We start from the raw sequence: 19164 nt of genomic DNA, 5'->3' as shown, positions 1-19164 counted from the left end.
TCACGTGTACCGAGCTACAGTGAAAAGCTTTTGTTGCGTGATATCCAGTCAGCAGACAAACAATACAGGATTACAATCGAGCCGTTCACAGTGTACAGGTACTGGATAAAGGGAGTAACGTTGAGTGCAAAATAAGGCCAGTAAAATCCGATCAGAGTCTCCACAGAGATACATAGACAGCAGGTCAGAGCTGCTCTCTAGTTGTTGGTTAGATGGTTAATAACAGCTGGGAAGAAACAGTTGCTGAACCTGCGTTTACAAATTGGAATCCGCCTGCTTTTGGTCCACAAAATGGGAGCAGTGTGCAGAGGGAGCATCCAATTGGGTGACCCAGACACGAAATACAAAAATTGGTGAAAATCCCAATTTTAAAAAGCATGAGTGTGATTTTTGTCATGAATGATACACAGTGGAAGCTGGCAGTGGGTGCTCCAACCACTGGAAAGCAAGTCATACCATAACACAAACCGTCAAGGGGCCACTGTGAAGTTGAAGAATATCAGGGGGTGGGGCGGGGAGACACGGAGTTCCAAGCTGGGCGTTTGACCATAGGTCTTGGTCCATAATACATGGGTGTTACATCAAGTGGTAACACTGTGTAAGGAGGTAGTGATACCTTCAGTGTTCAACCTTGAGCAGTCTCCCAGACAGCCTGTGTGGGAAGGAACTGCAGATGCTGGTTTAAATCGAAGATAAACACAAACTGCTGGAGTAACTCAGAGGGACGGACAGCATCTCTGGAGAGAAGAAGGAATGGGTGACGTTTTGGGTCGAGACTGAAGAAAAAGGGTCAGTTTGAAGATGGGTCTTGACCCGAAATGTCACCCATTCCTTCTTCTCTCCAGAGATGCTGCCTGTCCCTGTGAGTTACTCCAGCAGTTTGTATCTATCTCCCAGACAGCCTGATGCCTGCCATGTTTTCTACCTTGACAGAATGAAGTGTTCCCGGAGCCCCTCTTCACATGGACCAGGGTCGGGGGACGCCTGTTGGACGGAAGTGTTGAGCACGATGGCAAATTGCTGGTGTTGGAGAGGGTACCAGCTGAACTGAACGGCTCAATGTACCGTTGCACCAGTGAAAACCCTCTGGGCTCAACAGACACCCATGCTAGACTCATCATTTTTGGTAAGTGCACACCTACTATTGTTGACAGCTGGATGCGACAATACCATCGTCTACTCAGTAGCAACAGGGGACCTCTCTGCCTCCTCAGATGTCCTGACATTTTTTGTTACTACCCTCAGGCACTCCAACCTCATCCCCTCTGAATACACAGCCCTCAGCCCCAACAATCCCAACACCCACCCCCCCTCTCCTGCTACTTTCCTCACTCCGCCTTCACAATCCAGAATTCTTCAAACTTGTCTCACATCTTCCTTTCTTATCTCTGGCCTTTGTTCCAACCATCTACCTAACAACCCCCCCCCCCCCCCCCCTCACCTATGTCAACCTATCACCTACCACACTTGTCCTGCCTTTCCCCTTTCCCTGCTTTCTTCTCCCCCCCCCCCCCCCCCCCCCCCACTATAATATTTCTTCTCCCGCTTACAATCAATATAATGGAGGGACACGACACAAAACATCACCTATCCATGTTTCCCAGAGATGCTGCCTAACGTGCAGTGTTACTCCAGCACTTTGTGACCTTTTGTGTGTTAAACAGCATCTGCAGTTCCTTGCTTCTGCATTTTAACTGCAGATGCTGCTTCACAAAAATAGACACAAAGTGCTGGAGCAACTCAGCGGGTCAGGCAGCATCCATGGAGAATGCGGATCAGTGATGTTTCGGCTCGGGATCCTTCTTCATTTTGTCTGTTCAGTTTTGTAGCCCTTCCATTTCTCCTGAAGCCACTGATGCAAAAAAATATGTTTTTGTCACGTACTCTAAGTGGGAGAATTAACAAACACGATCATTGAATCTCATTTCTGAAATTGGGTTCAGTTGAAGTCGATGGAACTGGATTTCAGAAGCACTTAAAACATATCTGAAACTACTTTGCATGTGAATCATTTACAACATATTGCACATCAGTAACTCATACCTAGCCACCATTCTGGATGTAACCACTGCGCTCTGTCTCATACAAGCTTCTTAATGTAATCAGGTCTTTGACTCTTCCATGTCCCCACCCAACCATCCCAATCCCTCCCCATTGTATGAGTTCTTGATTAGGCTTTATACTCCCGGTAGAGAACAATGAAAATCAATTCATTGCGTTCCAGCGTGGAAACACTGAGCAGGATGTGTCAGTGGAGCAGAGTATGCTAACATAACTGGGCATATACACACATGGGCGGCAGTGTGGCACAGTGGTAGAGTTGCTGCCTTACAGTGTTTGCAGCGCCAGAGACCCGGGTTCGATCCTGACTGCAGGTGCTTGTCTGTACGGAGCTTGTACGTTCTCCCCGTGACCGCGTGGGTTTACACCGAGATCTTCGGTTTCCTCCCACACTCCAAAGACGTACATGTTTGTAGGTTAATTGGCTCGGTATAAATGTAAAATTGTCTCCAGTGAGTGTAGGATAGTGTTACTGTGCGGGGATCATTGGTCAGTGCGAACTCGGTGGGCCGAAGGGCCTGTTTCCACGCTGTACCACTAAACTAAACTTTTTAAAAATCCCACCTCCAACCCCCAAATTGTAGTTACATTCAACAAATTGATACCTTTCAGTAACTATATTGAACTGTTTAATGGCCATCAGCCTATTAGACACGGCAACAAATAAACTCTGCACTACAACAGACTATTATTAATATTGCACTATAATTGCTATTTATTGAGCATGTGTGTACACACACTGAACTTTTTTTTCTTCCGTTATGTACCATGTTTACATATTCTGTTGTGCTGCAGCAAGCAAGAATGTCATTGTCCTATCTGGGACATATGACAATAAAACACTCTTGCCTTGAATAACAAACTTACTGTTCCCTCCCCATCATGAAATAAAGGTACTTGTAATTTCCTAGCCACTGACTCAGTTGAGATAGATTAGAATTTAGACTTTAGAGATACAGCGAGGAAACAGGCCCTTCAACCCACCAAGTACGTGCTGGCCAGCGACTCCCACACACTAACACTTTCCTACACACTAGGGACAATTGACAATTTTTAACCAAAGCCAATTAACCTACAAACCTGGACGTCTTTGGCGTGTGGGAGGAGACTGGATCACCCATTCACTGTGTCGGTCCTGCCCATGTTAGACTTCCCAAAATGCAGCACCTCACATTCCATCAACCATTCCTCAGCTCACCTGGCCAATCGATCAAGATCCTGCTGTAATTTTTCACAACCATCTTCACTATCTGCAAACCCACCCATGCGGCAACAACTTTACATGCTGAGTAATAGGTACGTTTTCATGCAGACTTTATATTATTATCTTTCAGAAAATCCAAACATTCCTAAAGGCACTGATGATAAAAGTGGTGAGTTACATTTTAAATCTCTCCTTGCTGTTGACTTTAAGAAGATTATGATTGGGTTTCGATCCAGATTTGTAAGGTTTGTCCAAACGCTTCATTATTGAGAGCAGAGATGAGATGAAGCAAGTAGGGGGATCAGCATTGCTCAACTGGGCAGCACCCCAGTGGCACAGCAGTAGTTAAGGCAGAGATAGATAGATGGATTATTGATTAGTACAGGTGTCAGAGGTTATGGGGAGAGGGCAGGAGAATGGGGTTAGGAGGGAGACTTAGTTCAGCCATGATTGAATGGCGGAGTAGACTTGATGGACCGAATAACCTAATTCTACTATCTCTTATGATCTTATGTATTGTAAGGGATGGATTGAATTACTGGTACACAGAATGTAGATAATGACATGTCCTAATTGCATTTACTGTGGATATTACAAATAAAGAATATTTTGGGGGAAAAAAGATCTAACAAAGCAAGATGATGAATTTTGATCCTAATTTCAGGTGCATCATCATGCAGCCACAGTGCCAGACTAACTTTAGCGATGATTCTAGCAGTGACATTGGATTTGACGTGAAGGACCATGGAGGATTTGAGAGGAAAACTATCCATCCAGCAGTTGCGTATGATAAAATATTTTTATTTTGATGTTTGTTTTTCAAATTTTCGATGTTCCACTTTCTGTAGGGTTTTCTTACTTGAAAGATGTGCCATTACTTCATGTATTTCTGAATAAAGCTCTGTCTGTTTAAAAGAAGTCCTGGTTCTCTCTGCCTTCTGTGGGAAGCCTGCTGGGATTTACAGGAAAAAAACGTCTGCATTTGCAAAGTGGAGCTGAGCAAAGGACCGTCCACGCAACAAAGATAAGTGGTCTACCATTGACCAAGTCGCCACCAATAATTAGAGGCAATTGAAACCATTCAAGGAAAGCTCCTACAATTTCTCTCCAAACCTCGAAGGCTAATGAGGATTTTATCCTTACGACCAGAAAGGTCCTCTTCTCAAGACCCCATTAAAACAAACTATGGGGATATGTTCCAAAGCAGTTAGTTTACAGATACAACATGGAAACAGGTCCTTCAGCCCACCAAGTTCAGGCTGACTATCACTCACCCATTCACACTAGTTCCATGTTACCCCATTTTCTCACCCACCTCCTACAAACCAGGGGCAATTTTCCACAGGTCAGTCTTTGGAATGTAGGAGAAAACGGGAGCACCTGGAAGCAACCCACGCGGTCACAGAAGAGAACGTGCAAAGTCCACACAGACAGCACGGGAGGTCTGGACCCGGGTCTCTGGCGCTGTGAGGCAGCGGCTACACCAGCGTGCTGCAGTTCATAGTAAATGAGACACAGACAATAATCATATGAGAGACGCAGAGGAGAAATGGAATAGACAGTTTGATAAGTTAGAGAAAATGTTTAAAAGTAGGGAGAAGCATAGAGTGCAGTAATTTAGCAGATACTGAAGGTGATAAAACGTCTGAAATCTCAGAGCTGCAATGCTATAAATTGCTTCCAGCAGATGTAATTTCTAATAAAAATAATATATGCAAAAATATTACAGAAACACTCTAGTGTCAGAAAATTACCAGGCATGTGGCCACTTTAGTGAGACAGAGACACCACCTCTCTCAACGTCATTCCATCATTTTGTGAAACTAATTTTGCACATGAACGATGACTACATGTCCTTTGTGACATTTCTGCTAACTATCTCAATTTCACTATGCAAAGCATGTGGCAAAATTGCTGGTAAAGCAGTCATTAAAGTCTATTATTGGAATTTGTATGCACATGGAGATGAATAACCGCCCATTAAGCTTAAAATTCACAACATGTTCCTTCTATCATGGCATCACCGAGTTCTCAAACAGCAAACTTGCTGAGTGCTTAAGGTTGGTTTTCAAATATTGTGGTTCTTTTCATTCAATTGGCATACGTTCCATTATGTACAGAAGGATATTGGGATCCAAGTCCATAACTCCCTGAAAATGGCCACACGGGTACTGAGAGTGGTAAAGAAAGTGTATGGAATGCTTGCTCTCATAGCTCGGGGCATTGAGTATAAGAGAAAACTGGCCAGTAAAATGCAGAGAGATTGTGTCTATCTTTTGTTGTGTGTTGAGGCAGGTTATGAAGCTCATACTGTTGTGAGTTTACACAATGTGCTAATAATTTAAAATGTTGTATGACTAGATTTAGCTCGCAACAGGTTAGTTTAAAGGATGACATTTAAACTGGTATCTATGGAAACATTGTTTTGAGAACCTTGTTGGAGTTGTGAGTCGGGAGATTAATTGGGACATTGTCTGGCAATTTATGTGAGCTGATCTCAGTCCAACACAAGAGTTGTTGGGCTTGATTAGCAGTGGATGGTCTGTTACACCTGGAAAGTTGCTGGAACAGTGTTTCCCATTAGGAATCACTGATGAACAATTCTGTTAAAGTGAATTAGATAATATTTTTAAACAGGAGAATCAGTGTATGGAGGTGCTGGGTTTTAGGATCGGACTAGTTCTGGGACGCTCGGGGAACCATTCCCACGCTATCCTGCCATCTGGTGCAAAGTTAATGAGTTGGTGTGAAGTTATGTTCCGAGAGCAGGCACAGTTCCCAACACCTGTGACTCCACTTTCAGGGAACTATGTACTGTGGTCCAGATACGTCTGCTCGCCAACGCAACACAGGGCCTTGACAGTCGCTGCCCTGCATTGACTTCCCAAAATGGAACACCTTGCACTGATCTACATTAAGCTCCATTAGGGATCCCTCAGCCTGCTTTTCCCCGCTGATCAAGAGTCTGCTGTAATTATTGATAACCATCTTCACTATCTGCAATACCACCCTACTGCTTCTGTACTGCATCACCCCATGGCTGCCTGTGTCCCAGCTGCTGGGAGTTTTTTTTTCTTTCCAACATTAGTCCCTGTTCCACTCTGCAAGAGCTGGTACCACACCCTCATGTCCTTTCACACTTTGGGTTTCGTTTGTAGTTTAGTTTAGAGATACAGTGCAGAAACAGAGCCTTCGGCCCACTGAGTCCGCACCTACCAGCGATCACCACACATTAACACAAGCTTACACACACTGGGGACAATTTACACTTAGTATACCAAGTATACAAACCCAAGCCAATTAACCTACAAACCTGTACATCTTTGGAGTGTGGGAGGAAACCGAATATCTCTGAGAAAAACCACATGGTCACGGGGAGAACGCACAAACTCCATGCGGTCTGCACACGTGGTCGGGATCGAACTCGGGCCTCTGGCACTGCAAGCGCAGTAAGGCAGCAGCTCTACCGCTGTGCCACCGTGCCACCCATGTGTGTATTTGCCCAGTTATGTTAGCATACTCTGCACCATTGACATATCCTTCACAGTGTTTCCACACTGGAACGCAATGAGTTGATTTTCAATATTCTATACCGGGAGTATTCAAGCCAAATCAAGAATTCATACTAATATTGACGAACCATGCAGAGGCTGTGGAATAAAACTTGGCCCATGGGCTAAACTGCTGAATGTTACCCCTATAAAGTCTTTACCCATTAAGTCAACAATACTGAATGATTGCTTTTTTTGTCTGTACAATAAAATCAATCATTAATCACTTCCCATTTTGCAGCTGTTTATTGAGTTTAATACAATTCAATAATTTGTGATATTAGAAAAACTACGCACGTCCATCACTGACGTTTAGCTGATCCTTTTATTGAATTCTGCACAATTCAGTGTCATACATAACAATTAGTTTGCAATTCAATGCGTAAGACATTGTGTAATTTTATGGATGTATGGTTAATACTTTAGAAAGATGAAAGAATAATCTCATGCAGAGTTTGCAAGTCTAGTATTAATTTGGTTTAACCTATTAATCCCACAATTTAATAAAAACTGATTGATGACTTCGAGTGCATCTCCATTGTAAACGGAGACTAAATTATGCTCAACCTTCTTCAAGGTTTCTTCTTATCCTTTTCACTGTACTCGTCAATGTGAGAGATGTTCGCACTCAGAAAAATGGACACTTTACATTTCATGAATCTGCTTGTCAGAAACCAGCAATGGGAAATCAGGATAGACACAAAAAGCTGGAGAAACTCAGCAGGTCTGGCAGTATCTCTGGAGAAAAGGACCAGGTGATGTTTTCCTATTCCTTCTCCCCTTTAGGTTGTTGTAAATACATTACAATCAATAGAATAGCATTTAAGGTTAGTCGCTGCTGTAAGAAACACAACTGTGCACAAAGGAAGCTCTATCAAACAGCAATATGTTAATGACCAAACAATTTGCTTTTGTGGTCTGGATTGGGGTCAAATCATAACAAAGGTACCAGGAACAACTGCGCTTCTTCAAAACAATGTGTTGGGTCTTTAACCATTTGTAAGAATAAATGGATTCAGTTTAACAGTTCATCTAAAAGGCAGTTCGTGCTGCAATGTTGGCTGCCTTGGTAGCAGCCTAGACTTCTGTGCTTACGGTTTTAAAGTCAGCTTGGATTCATGAATTCTCATTCTGTGGTGTGAGTCAATATTGTCAATGAAGCTCCTTCTTCTTCAATTCAATTCAATCGAATTCAACTTTATTGTCATTGCACAGATACAAGTATGGGTACAACGAAATGCAGTTTAGCGTCTGTCCGTAGTAATAGTGCAATATAGAAATAAAAATACAGAATAAGCAAACAATGTGGACGGAGAGACTGGAGAAATCTATCGGCGGGACTCTTCTTCTTGCGTATGGTGGGACTTCTTCTTCTTGCACAGCCTAAAGTTGTCGGACAACTTGTTCTATTTGATCTTATTTGATTGTGCGCGCCAGGTTGATTGCATTCGTCGAAACAGGGCGGACCACGTGAAGGTTGCAATCTCCCACCCCGTCAATGAAGCTGATTAGATCATGTGATAGGAGCAGAATTAGACCATTCGGCCCATCAAGTCTACTCCGCCATTGCTGGTCTATCTCCCCCACCTAACCCCACTCTCCTGCATTCTCTCCATAACCTCTGACACCTGTACTAATCAAGAATCTATTTTTCTCTGCCTTAAACTGACTTGGCCTCCACAGCCTTCTGTGGCAAAGAATTCCACAGATTCACCACCCTCTGATTAAAGAAATTCCTCCTCATCTTCTTCCTAAAAGAACGTTCTTTAATTCTGAGGCTATGACCTCTAGTCCTAGACTCTCCCACTAGTGGAATCATCCTCTCCACTCTAACCAAGCCTTTCATTAATCTGTGTGTTTCAATGAGGTCCCCCCCTCATTCTTCTAAACTCCAGTGAGTACAGGCCCAGTGCCGACAAACGCTCATTCTTGTAAACCTCCTGTGGACCCTCCCCAGAGCCAGCACACCCATCCTCAGACATGGTGCCCAAAATTGCTCACAATATTCCAAATGTGTCTTATAGAGAGAGCCTCAGCATTACATCCCTGTTTTTGTATACAAGGCCTCTCGAATTATATCAGGATTAAACCTGGGTTGCTGCTGCTACAAGCCATGGAGGCGACCTGGTGGCACAGATGTTCGAACTACTGCTTGCACGCCATCCACACAGTTTGCTTTTAAAACTCCCTTGCAAATCCCGTCTTTTGATCACAATTCACTGATAACATGATAAAGGATCAACTTCAAGGCCAAGACACAGCACTAGAGTGACAGGTATGTTATGAAATTAATAAGCCGCATGCTATTAATAAGAGATGGTGAAGCTGAAAGAAAGGTTACAATGTTAAGGACAAGCTTTTTGCAAGCCGGCTTTTGATCAGGGCAGCGAAGAGTGAAAGCGTTATAAATTACCACAGTATAAATAATGCAATAGATTTCCTTTCGCAAGAAGATTGTAAGAGATCATGACCTCAAAGACTTGTACAACAGAAGTTATGGTTCAAGAAAGCTGGGTCTAAGTGGCTTCACATACCCACTGCATCGTATCTAGCACACACAGGATGAGGTGCTAGATGCTGTTATATATAATGTTCAATCTTAGTACAGGAGACTGACTGCTCAGGGAACTCTGGTGCCAGCGGTAGTTCAACAAGCAACATGCTCATCTCTGAGTCTGAGGGTGCTGGATTCAAGTGTCGCTCCAGAGACTGAAGCACAACAAGGACTGCTTCGCAAAAAAGCACTTCAATGGCTCAGAAGTTCCAAGGTTGTGAGAGGAGCGATAGGTATGCAAGATTTATCATTTGTATTGTGAAGAATGACAATTCCCTTCCCACCCGCCCGACAATTATGCAAGAAATTGTCGGGGAATCAAACCCTGACAATGCGTGCAGTGCAGATGTACCCGGCAAAATCAGTCCGTGAAAGGAAATGGAACCGTCTGTGATGTCATTCATCCGTTTTCACGATGACATGGCACAAATAAACATGGCATAGAAACAGTCATGATTGCTGCAATAGGCCTGACTGAAACTTTAAAAACACTGATGAATTAAAAAAAAACTTTGACCTCAACGTAAGTTTTTCTCTTTCCACATATGTTTCCTGACTTGTTGAGAATCTCCAGCATTTTTAATTTTAATTTTAATACCGATATTTTGGATGGGTAGTGCAGCTAGTACATTTGTTGCCCTATATAACTTCAGCAGCCCAGTTTCAATCTTGACCTCCATGCTCCCTCTGTGACGGTGTGAATGTCAACGATGCAATTTGATACTTCTCCCAAATGCTCTGGTTTCCTCCATATCCTTCAGTTGTACAGGTTAGTTAATTGGTCACCGTTCATAGGTGTCATACACAGCACAGAAAGTGGCCCTTCTAACCACCAAATAATGGTGACATTTTTGTCCATCTACACTAATCCCATTTACCTGCATTAAGACCTTATATTTCTCTTATCTACTTAAATATCTGGGAAAAAGCCTGTTAAATGTAGTAATTGCATCTGATGTCACCACCTCCTCTGATTGGAAATTACTCTCTGTGTAATAAATGTTATCCTTGGAACTTTAAAACTCTTTCTCCTCACCTTAAACCTAAACCTATTCCCTCTAGGTTTTGAACCAGGGGTCACAGTTTAAGAATAAGTGGTCGGCCATTTAGGATTGAGCTGATGATAAACGTTTTCACCCAGAGAGTTATGAATCTGTGGAATTCTCTGCCACAGAAGGCAGTGGAGGCCAATTCACTGGACGTTTTCAAGAGATAGAGTTAGATATAGCTCTTAGGGGTAACGGAATCGGGATATGGGGAGAAAGCAGGAACGGGGTACTGATTTTGGATAATCAGCCATATAGACTCAAAGGGCCGAATGGCTTAATCCTGAACCTATCGTTTATGTTTCTATCTGGGCCCTTCACATCGTTACATCAGCGAAACAAGGGATCTCTACTAATCAGCTCTTGCTGTAAACACAGTCCTGTGACAATGGAGATTTCAGACGAGACTCCAGAAAAAGTAATAACCCAGGAGCCATTGTCCGCCATGACATACATCAATGAAGAAATTCCCCATCGCTTTGTGAGACTTTAGCCATCTAAGGAAAAGATCAAGACTTCAAAACCTGCACAAAGCTCTTGGTTTACCATGCTGCAGTAATCCCTGTCCTCCCATTTGCTTCCGAGCCATTAATTACCTTGAGCAAGTGCTTTAAAGCACTGGACACACTACATTGATACGAAAACCTCAGAATTCACTAGAAGGTTAAGAAGTGAATTAAGATCAGCCAATTTCCAGTTTAGTTTATTACAATTGTCACATGTACCGAGGTGCAGTGAAAAGCTTCCTCAGCACCAAATCTTAATTGCACATCGTCAGCTCCAATAGACAGGCAATACCTGGCACCAAACTTCTAAAACATACACTCTGTTTCAGTTTAGTTTAGAGATACAGCGCAGAAACAGGCCCTTTGGCCCACTGAGTCTGCACACACCAATGGTCATAGGCTTGGATAGAGTGGATGTGGAGAGGATGTTTCCACTAGTGGGACAGTCTTGGACTGGAGGTCATAGCCTCTGAATTAAGTTCCTTTAGGAAGGAGATGAGGAGGAATTTCTTTAGTCAGAGGGTGGTGAATCTGTGGGATTCTTTGCCACAAAAAGCTGTGGAGGCCAAGTCAGTGGATATTTTTAAGGCAGAGATAGATAGATTCTTGATTGGTACGGGTGTCAGGGGTTATGGGGAGAAGGCAGGAGAATGGGGTTAGGAGGGAGTTCAGATAAGCCATGATCGAATGGTGGAGTAGACTTGATGGGGACGAAATGGGCTAATTCTGCTCCTGTCACTTATGACCTTATGATCAGCCTATACACTAGCACTATACTACACACTAGGAACAATTTACAATTTTACCAAAGCCAATTAACCTTTTTCTCACAGAGAGTTGTGAGTGTGTGGAATTCTCTGCCTCAGAGGGCGGTGGATACTTTCAAGAGAGAGCTAGAAAGGGCTCTTAAAGATAGCGGAGTCAGGGGATATGGGGAGAAGGCAGGAACGGGGTACTGATTGGGGATGATCAGCCACGATCACATTGAAAGGCGATGCTGGCTCGATGGGCCGAATGGCCTACTCCTGCAACTATTGTCTATAATTAACCTACAAACCTGTACGTCTTTGGAGTGCGGGAGGAAACCGGAAGTCCCTGAGAAAACCCACGCAGGTCACGTGGAGAACGTTCAAACTCCGTACAGACAGCACCCGTGGTCAGGTTCAATCCTGGGTCTCTGGCGCTGTAAGGCAGCAACTCTACCGCTGCTCCACCATGCCACCCCTGGTTATATAATGGGAACTCCAAGTTCTATAATGGGAAGTGATTGCCAGGTGATCAAAAGAAAAGCATGAACTTTTGGAAGTAAAGAACTGCAGATGTTGGTTAATACACAAAAGGGCACAAAGTGCTGGAGTAAACCAACAGGTTTGAGCCTGACCCTGCTGAGTTACTCCAGCACTTGGTGGCCGTTTGTGTTTAAAGAGACTTTAACTTTAAAGTTTAATGAGACGTTGAAAAAAATACAGCCACCCGCTGATTTGTGAGAATCCCTGGGCCACGACTGCTCAAAAAGGAAGGGGAAAGCTTCAAGTCCCAGCATAATCAGTGGAAGGGCTACAGCCCCTGGCAAATTATCCACCCACCTACCCCTTCAACTACCTCCTGCCCCACCTGTGGCAGAGTCCATGGGTCACAAAATGGCCTTGTCTGCCATGTCAGAACCCAGGGATCTGGAGAGACACAGATCATCTTCAGTCCCAAAGGTCCACGTAAACAACCATGGATGCATTGGGATTTACCGGTCGCTGAAAGCTATAAACTCAATGCAGGTTATGGTTGAATGTTTTGAAACAATAATAAATAAAGTTATTTGCCACATATGTTAATGCCTCTAGCTTTATAAATCTATTAATAAGCAAAGAAATAGATTATCTTAACAAAGTCCAGATGCCAGTGATGGTTACTTTATATAATAATGTAATCAATTGTGATATGTTTAGGAGAGTTGCTGGCACCACTGTGTGTTTTTCAATAATCTGTTTGCTTATATTTTAAATGACTGTTGTGCAATGTTCCACCACCTCCTTCCTCTTACTTTACATAAAGCACGCAGACTTTCAAGGCCATATTTCATGTTATTATAGGATTTTATTATTTTAATCTTTATCCTGTGAGTTGTTACGTTTAGAAAGCAAACAATATGAAATGCTGGCGCATCAATATCTCTCAGTGTTTCCCCCCCATCCTGCCTCGAGTATGCTGGCTGTTTCCTAGCAACGGTTCCACTGTCAATGAACCTTTTCCATTATCGGGTCTCGAGTGAACAAGATCTGCCAGCAGGTTATTTTGTTGAGAGCGGCTTCACGGCTGAACTTGATCTAATCCTTGCCTCAAAACTCTAAAGGCAAAAAGGGATGTTTAACATGGAGGGCACAAATCTTTAAGCATTAGGACTTGCCTCGCCCAGCTCAGTCCCACATGCTGAGGTGTAGTTTGATGATACAAAAGTTTCAATGCCATTGACAAACTCCCAAAAACCCAACCTGCACTTGTCTGAAGAAGGGTTCTTGACCCGAAACATCACCCGTTCCTTCTCTCCAGAGATGCTGCCTGTCCCGCTGAATTATTCCAGTGTTTTGTGTCTATCTTCGGGTTTGTGGTTTAATTGGACTTCTGTAAATTGTTCCTAGTGTATGGGGGAATGGGATGGCATCAAACTAGTGTGAAGGGGTGATCGATGGGCCGAGCTACGTGTTTTCATGCTGTATCTCTAAACAAAACTAAACTAATAGCCTTGGGGTGATTGGTGGTGATGTATCCAGCACAAGCTTGGCATCAGCATGGGGTGGGTGGAGACTGCCATCTGGGGAAGTGAACATTTGGGCAAAGTGCCTGAAGATTCTTGCTCCAACAAATGGTTTCCTTGGAAGCTGTCCATCTTTAGTTAGAACAATGGGAGAGAATGCAAGGTAAAATACATGATGCAAAGCTGGCTGATGCCTGCAGTGTCCTGCGGAAGTAGGTAGATAAATTGCCACAACAAGACTCAGTTCCAAGGGCGGCACGGTGGCACAGCGGTAGAGTTGCTGCCTCACAGCACCAGAGATCCAGGTCCGATCCTGTCTACAGGTGCTGTCTGTACGGAGTTTGTACGTTCTCCCCGTGACCTGCATGGACTTTCTTTGGGAGCTCCGGTTTCCTCCCACACCGCAAAGACGTACAGGTTTGTAGGTTAATTGGCTTGGTAAAAAATTGAAATCGTCCCTAGTGTGTGGAGGACAGTGTTAGAGTGTGGGGATCGCTGGTCGGCATGGACACGGTGGGGTAAAGGGCCTGTGACCGTCATGTATCTCTAAACTAAACTAAACTTTTCCCAGATGATTCATCTCTGCAATTTAATCCATGGATCACTTTTTTACAAAGATCAATTGCAAATTTTAATAATCTAATGTCTTATTTTAATATCTTGAGCAATGTTACTAGTGGGGTTGTCATGGATACTAACTTGGAAAACTTTCCAAGCCTTATGGTACATATAAATCTGAATTTAGATGCAGAGATTGACGTATTTGTCTTTCTTCAACTGTGTGCCCATGGCCAGTACACTGGTGTTCCCGTACAACCCTCCCATACCATCTCCCTCCCACTGCCACATAGAAAGTAGGTGCAGGAGGAGGCCATTCGGCCCTTCGAGCCAGCAGCCGCCACGTGACCCTTTATTTAACTATTTTACACACTGATTTTGTTTGAGATCAGCCTCAACCGTGCAGTTCCACACGGACCATGGTCTGCTCACGATCGGGTCCTGTGGTGACGTGATCATGTTCATAAGTGATAAGAGGAGAATTAGGCCATTCGGCCCATCAAGTCTACTCTGCCATTCTATCGTGGCTGATCTATCTCTCCTCCTAACCCCATTCTCCTGCCTTCTCCCCATAACTCCTGACATCCGTACTAATCAATAATCTATCTATCTCTGCCTTAGAAATATCCATTGAAGGCCTCCGCAGCCTTCTGTGGCAATGAATTCCACAGATTCACCACCCTCTGACTAAAGAAATTCCTCCTCATCTCCTTTTTAAAGGTACATCCATCAATTCTGAGGCTGTGCCCTCTGGTCTTAGACTCTCCAACTAGTGGAAACCTCCTCTCTATTCGGGTGTGTCATACGGAGGGCTCTGCTCTGACTGGCTGCTGCATACCCAAGAGTCAACAATCAAGAGTGCTATACTGTCATTGAAATTCTTGACAATAACAGAACAATGAAAGCCTTACTTGCAGCAGCTGAACAAGTTTTGAAACTTTGCACTCAATGGATAATATAATAAACAAAGAAAGCTCAAACAAACCTTCTCTATCCATAGTTAGACTAGAAAATCAGCTCCCACAAGGGGTCATGGTGCAATTGGTCCTAGTGGTTCAGAGAGTTTTTTATATTCCTCATCAGCCTGCTCCCCTGCCACCTTTAGTTTTATTAGTTTTAGAGAAACAGGCCCTTCGTCCCACCGGGTCCGTGCTGACCAGCATATTAACATAGAAACATAGAAACATAGAAAGTAGGTGCGAGAGTAGACCACCAGGTCTGTCGAGCCCGCACCGCCATTCGCTCATGGCTGAACACTAAACAGACACACTTACCCACAAACAGTAGACACAAGACACAGAACACAAGACACTACCCTCCCCTTTATACCGCTATCACCCCTCTCCACCCCAAGAACCTCGCGATCTCCTGGGGGAGGCAAAAAACCGGATAAAAACCCAGGTCCAATTCGGGAAAAAAATCCGGGAAATTCCTCTCCGACCCCAATCCAGGCGATCGACACTTGTCCAGGAGATCACTCAGGTCTTACTATACTAACCATACCTAGGTCCATATCCCTGCCCTCTCCCCGTAGCCCCTTATCCCCTTGGCAGCTAAAAAACCATCTATTTTAGTCTTAAATATATTTAAAGTTTCTGCTTCCACTGCTCCCTGGGGCAGTGAATTCCATAAATTAACCACCCTCTGGGTGAAGAAGTTCTTCCTCATCTCAGTTTTAAAAGAGCCCCCCCTTATTCTGCAACTATGTCCCCTAGTTCTAGTTTCCCCGATCATTGGGAACATCCTCGGTGCATCCACCCGATCAAGGCCCCTCACGATCTTATATGTTTCAATGAGATCGCCTCTCATTCTTCTAAACTCCAAAGAGTAGAGTTCCAGCCTACTTAACCTTTCCTCATATGTCAATCCCCTCATTGCAGGAATTAATCTTGTAAACCTTCGCTGCACTGCCTCCAGGGCTAGTACATCCTTTCTTAAGTATGGACCCCAGAACTGTACACAGTATTCCAAATGTGGTCTCACTAATACTGTGTACAGCTGCAGCAAGACCTCCGTGTTTTTATACTCAATCCCCCTAGCAATAAAGGCCAAAACTCCATTGGCCTTCCTGATTGCTTGCTGCACCTGCATACTAACTTTTAGTGATTCATGTACTAATACCCCTAGATCCCTTTGCGTTGCATTACAACGCAGCTCCTCCTCATTTAGAAAATAACTTGCCCTATCATTTTTTTTCCCAAAGTGAATGACTTCACATTTATTAGTATTAAATTTCATCTGCCAAGTTGTTGCCCACTCACCTAGCTTATCTATATCCTTTTGCAGACTCTTCCTATCCTCCTCATCCCCTACTTTTCCTCCCATTTTTGTATCGTCCGCAAATTTTGATATATTACACTTGGTTCCCTCCTCCAAATCATTTATATAAATTGTGAACAACTGGGGTCCCAGCACCGACCCTTGCGGAACCCCGCTAGTTACCGGTTGCCATCCCGAGTATGAACCATTTATCCCCACTCTCTGCTTCCTATTTGTTAGCCAATCCTCTACCCATGCTAATATATTACCCCCAATCCCATAATTTTTTATTTTTAGCAATAGTCTCTTATGTGGCACCTTGTCAAAAGCCTTTTGGAAGTCCAAGTATACCACATCCACCGGTTCCCCTTTATCCACCCGGGTTGTTACTTCCTCAAAGAATTCGAGCAGATTCGTTAAACAGGACTTCCCCTTCACAAAACCATGCTGGTTCTGTCCGATGAAGTCATGTTTATCCAAGTGCCCCGTTAGTGTTTCTTTAATAATTGTCTCTAACATTTTACCCACCACCGATGTTAGACTAACCGGTCTATAGTTACCCGCCTTCTGTTTACTTCCTTTTTTAAATATAGGTGTTACATTGGCCATTTTCCAATCCACTGGGACCGTTCCTGCCTCCAGGGAGTTTTGGAAAATTATCACCAATGCATCCACAATCCCCACCGCTATCTCCCTCAAGACCCTTGGATGTAATCCATCAGGCCCAGGGGATTTATCCTCCTTCAGTCTCATTAATTTCCCTAATACCACCTCCTTGGTGATCTTAATAGTATTTAGCTCCTCCATTCCTACCGCCCCCTGTTTATCCAACGTTGGAATATTTTTTGTGTCTTCTATGGTGAAGACTGATACAAAATACTCGTTTAATGCCTTTGCCATTTCCATGTTCCCCACCAACAACTCTCCAGTCTCACCCTCCAATGGACCAACGTTCACCTTAGCCACCCTTTTTCTTTTTATATAGCTATAAAAACTCTTACTATTAGTTTTTATGTTGTTCGCTAAATTCCTTTCATAGTCTATTTTCCCCGTCTTAATTAATCTCTTAGTTATTTTTTGCTGACCTTTAAATGCTTCCCAATCCTCTACCCTCCCACTATCTCTGGCTACCTTATATGCCCTTGCCTTCAGCCGAATACTATCCTTTATAGTTTTACTGAGCCATGGCTGACTGTTCTTACCCTTACCCCTTTTTTTCTTCATAGGAATAAATTTTTCTTGAAGGTTATACAGTATACCCTTAAACGTACACCACTGCTCATGTACCGTCTTATTCTTGAGTCTGCTATCCCAGTCAACTTTGATCAGCTCAGTCCTCATACCTTCATAATCCCCCTTATTTAGACTAAGCACCCTAGCCTGAGTTTCAACCTGCTCCCCTTCTATTTGAATATGGAATTCGACCATATTGTGGTCACTTGTTCCCAACGAGTCCCTAACTATGACATTTTTAATTAATCCTGCTTCATTACACAGGACCAGATCCAAGATTGCCTCCCCCCTTGTCGGTTCGGTGACATACTGTTCTAGGAACCCGTCTCTAATACATTCTATAAACTCTTCCTCTAGTCTACCCTGCCCAGTTTGGTTTGCCCAATTAATATGAAAATTGAAGTCCCCCATGATTACAGCAGTTCCCTTTTTACATGCGTCAACTATTTGCAGATTTATGTTCTGACTAACAGCGTCACAGCTATTTGGAGGTCTATAAATTACACCCACTAGTGTTTTTTTCCCCTTATTATTCTCTATCTGTACCCAAGCTGTTTCACTATCCTGATCCTTCAACGCAATATCCTTCCTCTCTATTGCCGTTATTCCCTCCCTTATTAAAAGGGCCACCCCTCCTCCCTTTCTTTCCTGTCTATCTTTCCTAATTGTCGAGTACCCCTCTATATTTAACTCCCAGTCCTGATCTCCTTGCAGCCATGTCTCCGTAATGGCCACGATATCATAACTATATATACTTAATTGCACCGTTAATTCATTTATCTTATTACGAATACTCCGTGCATTTAAATAAAGCACTTTCAGATGATTTTTACTACCCTTCCTTTCCGTTTTTGCCCCTTTTACATCTAGATCTTTATCTTCACAAATTCTGTCTCCTGTCACATTTTGAATTTCCGCTTCCCCACTGATACCCTGCTCTATTTCCTCTACCCCTGCCGTTATTACCCCCCTTGATACCTCCCCCCCGCTACTTAGTTTAAAGACCTCTCTACTGCCCTAGTTATATGATTTGCCAGGACCCCAGTCCCAGCACCGTTCAGGTGAAGTCCGTCCTTACAGAACAGATCCCCCCTGTCCCAGTACTGGTGCCAGTGGCCCAAGAAACCAAACCCATTATTCCCACACCAGTCTTTGAGCCACGCATTTAGCTTTTTAATTTTACGTACCCTCGCCGATTTGGCCCGTGGCTCAGGTAGCAATCCGGAGATCAGTACCCTCGAGGTTCTGCTTTTTAATTTATTCCCTAACTGCTCAAACTCCTTCAGCAGATCCTCCTTCCTCGTCCTTCCTATGTCATTGGTCCCCACATGGACCACGACCACTGGATCCTCCCCCTCCCTCTGCAAATTTCTCTCCAGCATCGCAGAGATATCCTTAACCCTAGCACCGGGTAGGCAACACAGCCTTCGGGACATGTTCTGC

At 43.7% G+C, this 19164-nt stretch overlaps 1 protein-coding gene across 1 annotated transcript in view; it reads left to right on the top strand.

Annotated features, from left to right (window-relative positions):
- Positions 1–4183, top strand: part of igsf21 (immunoglobin superfamily member 21) — a 224258-nt gene extending 220075 nt beyond the window's left edge. The window contains exons 8-10 of the mRNA XM_033048444.1: positions 934–1126; positions 3396–3434; positions 3930–4183. Of these exons, the coding sequence (XP_032904335.1) occupies positions 934–1126; positions 3396–3434; positions 3930–4003 (306 nt within the window). The 3' untranslated portion in view covers positions 4004–4183. The remainder of the gene's footprint in view (positions 1–933; positions 1127–3395; positions 3435–3929) is intronic.
- Positions 4184–19164: the final 14981 nt, after the last annotated feature.

Source organism: Amblyraja radiata, chromosome 31, assembly GCF_010909765.2.
Source record: "Amblyraja radiata isolate CabotCenter1 chromosome 31, sAmbRad1.1.pri, whole genome shotgun sequence".
NCBI classification, from domain to species: domain Eukaryota; kingdom Metazoa; phylum Chordata; class Chondrichthyes; order Rajiformes; family Rajidae; genus Amblyraja; species Amblyraja radiata.
This window is presented reverse-complemented; position numbering and strand designations above follow the sequence as displayed.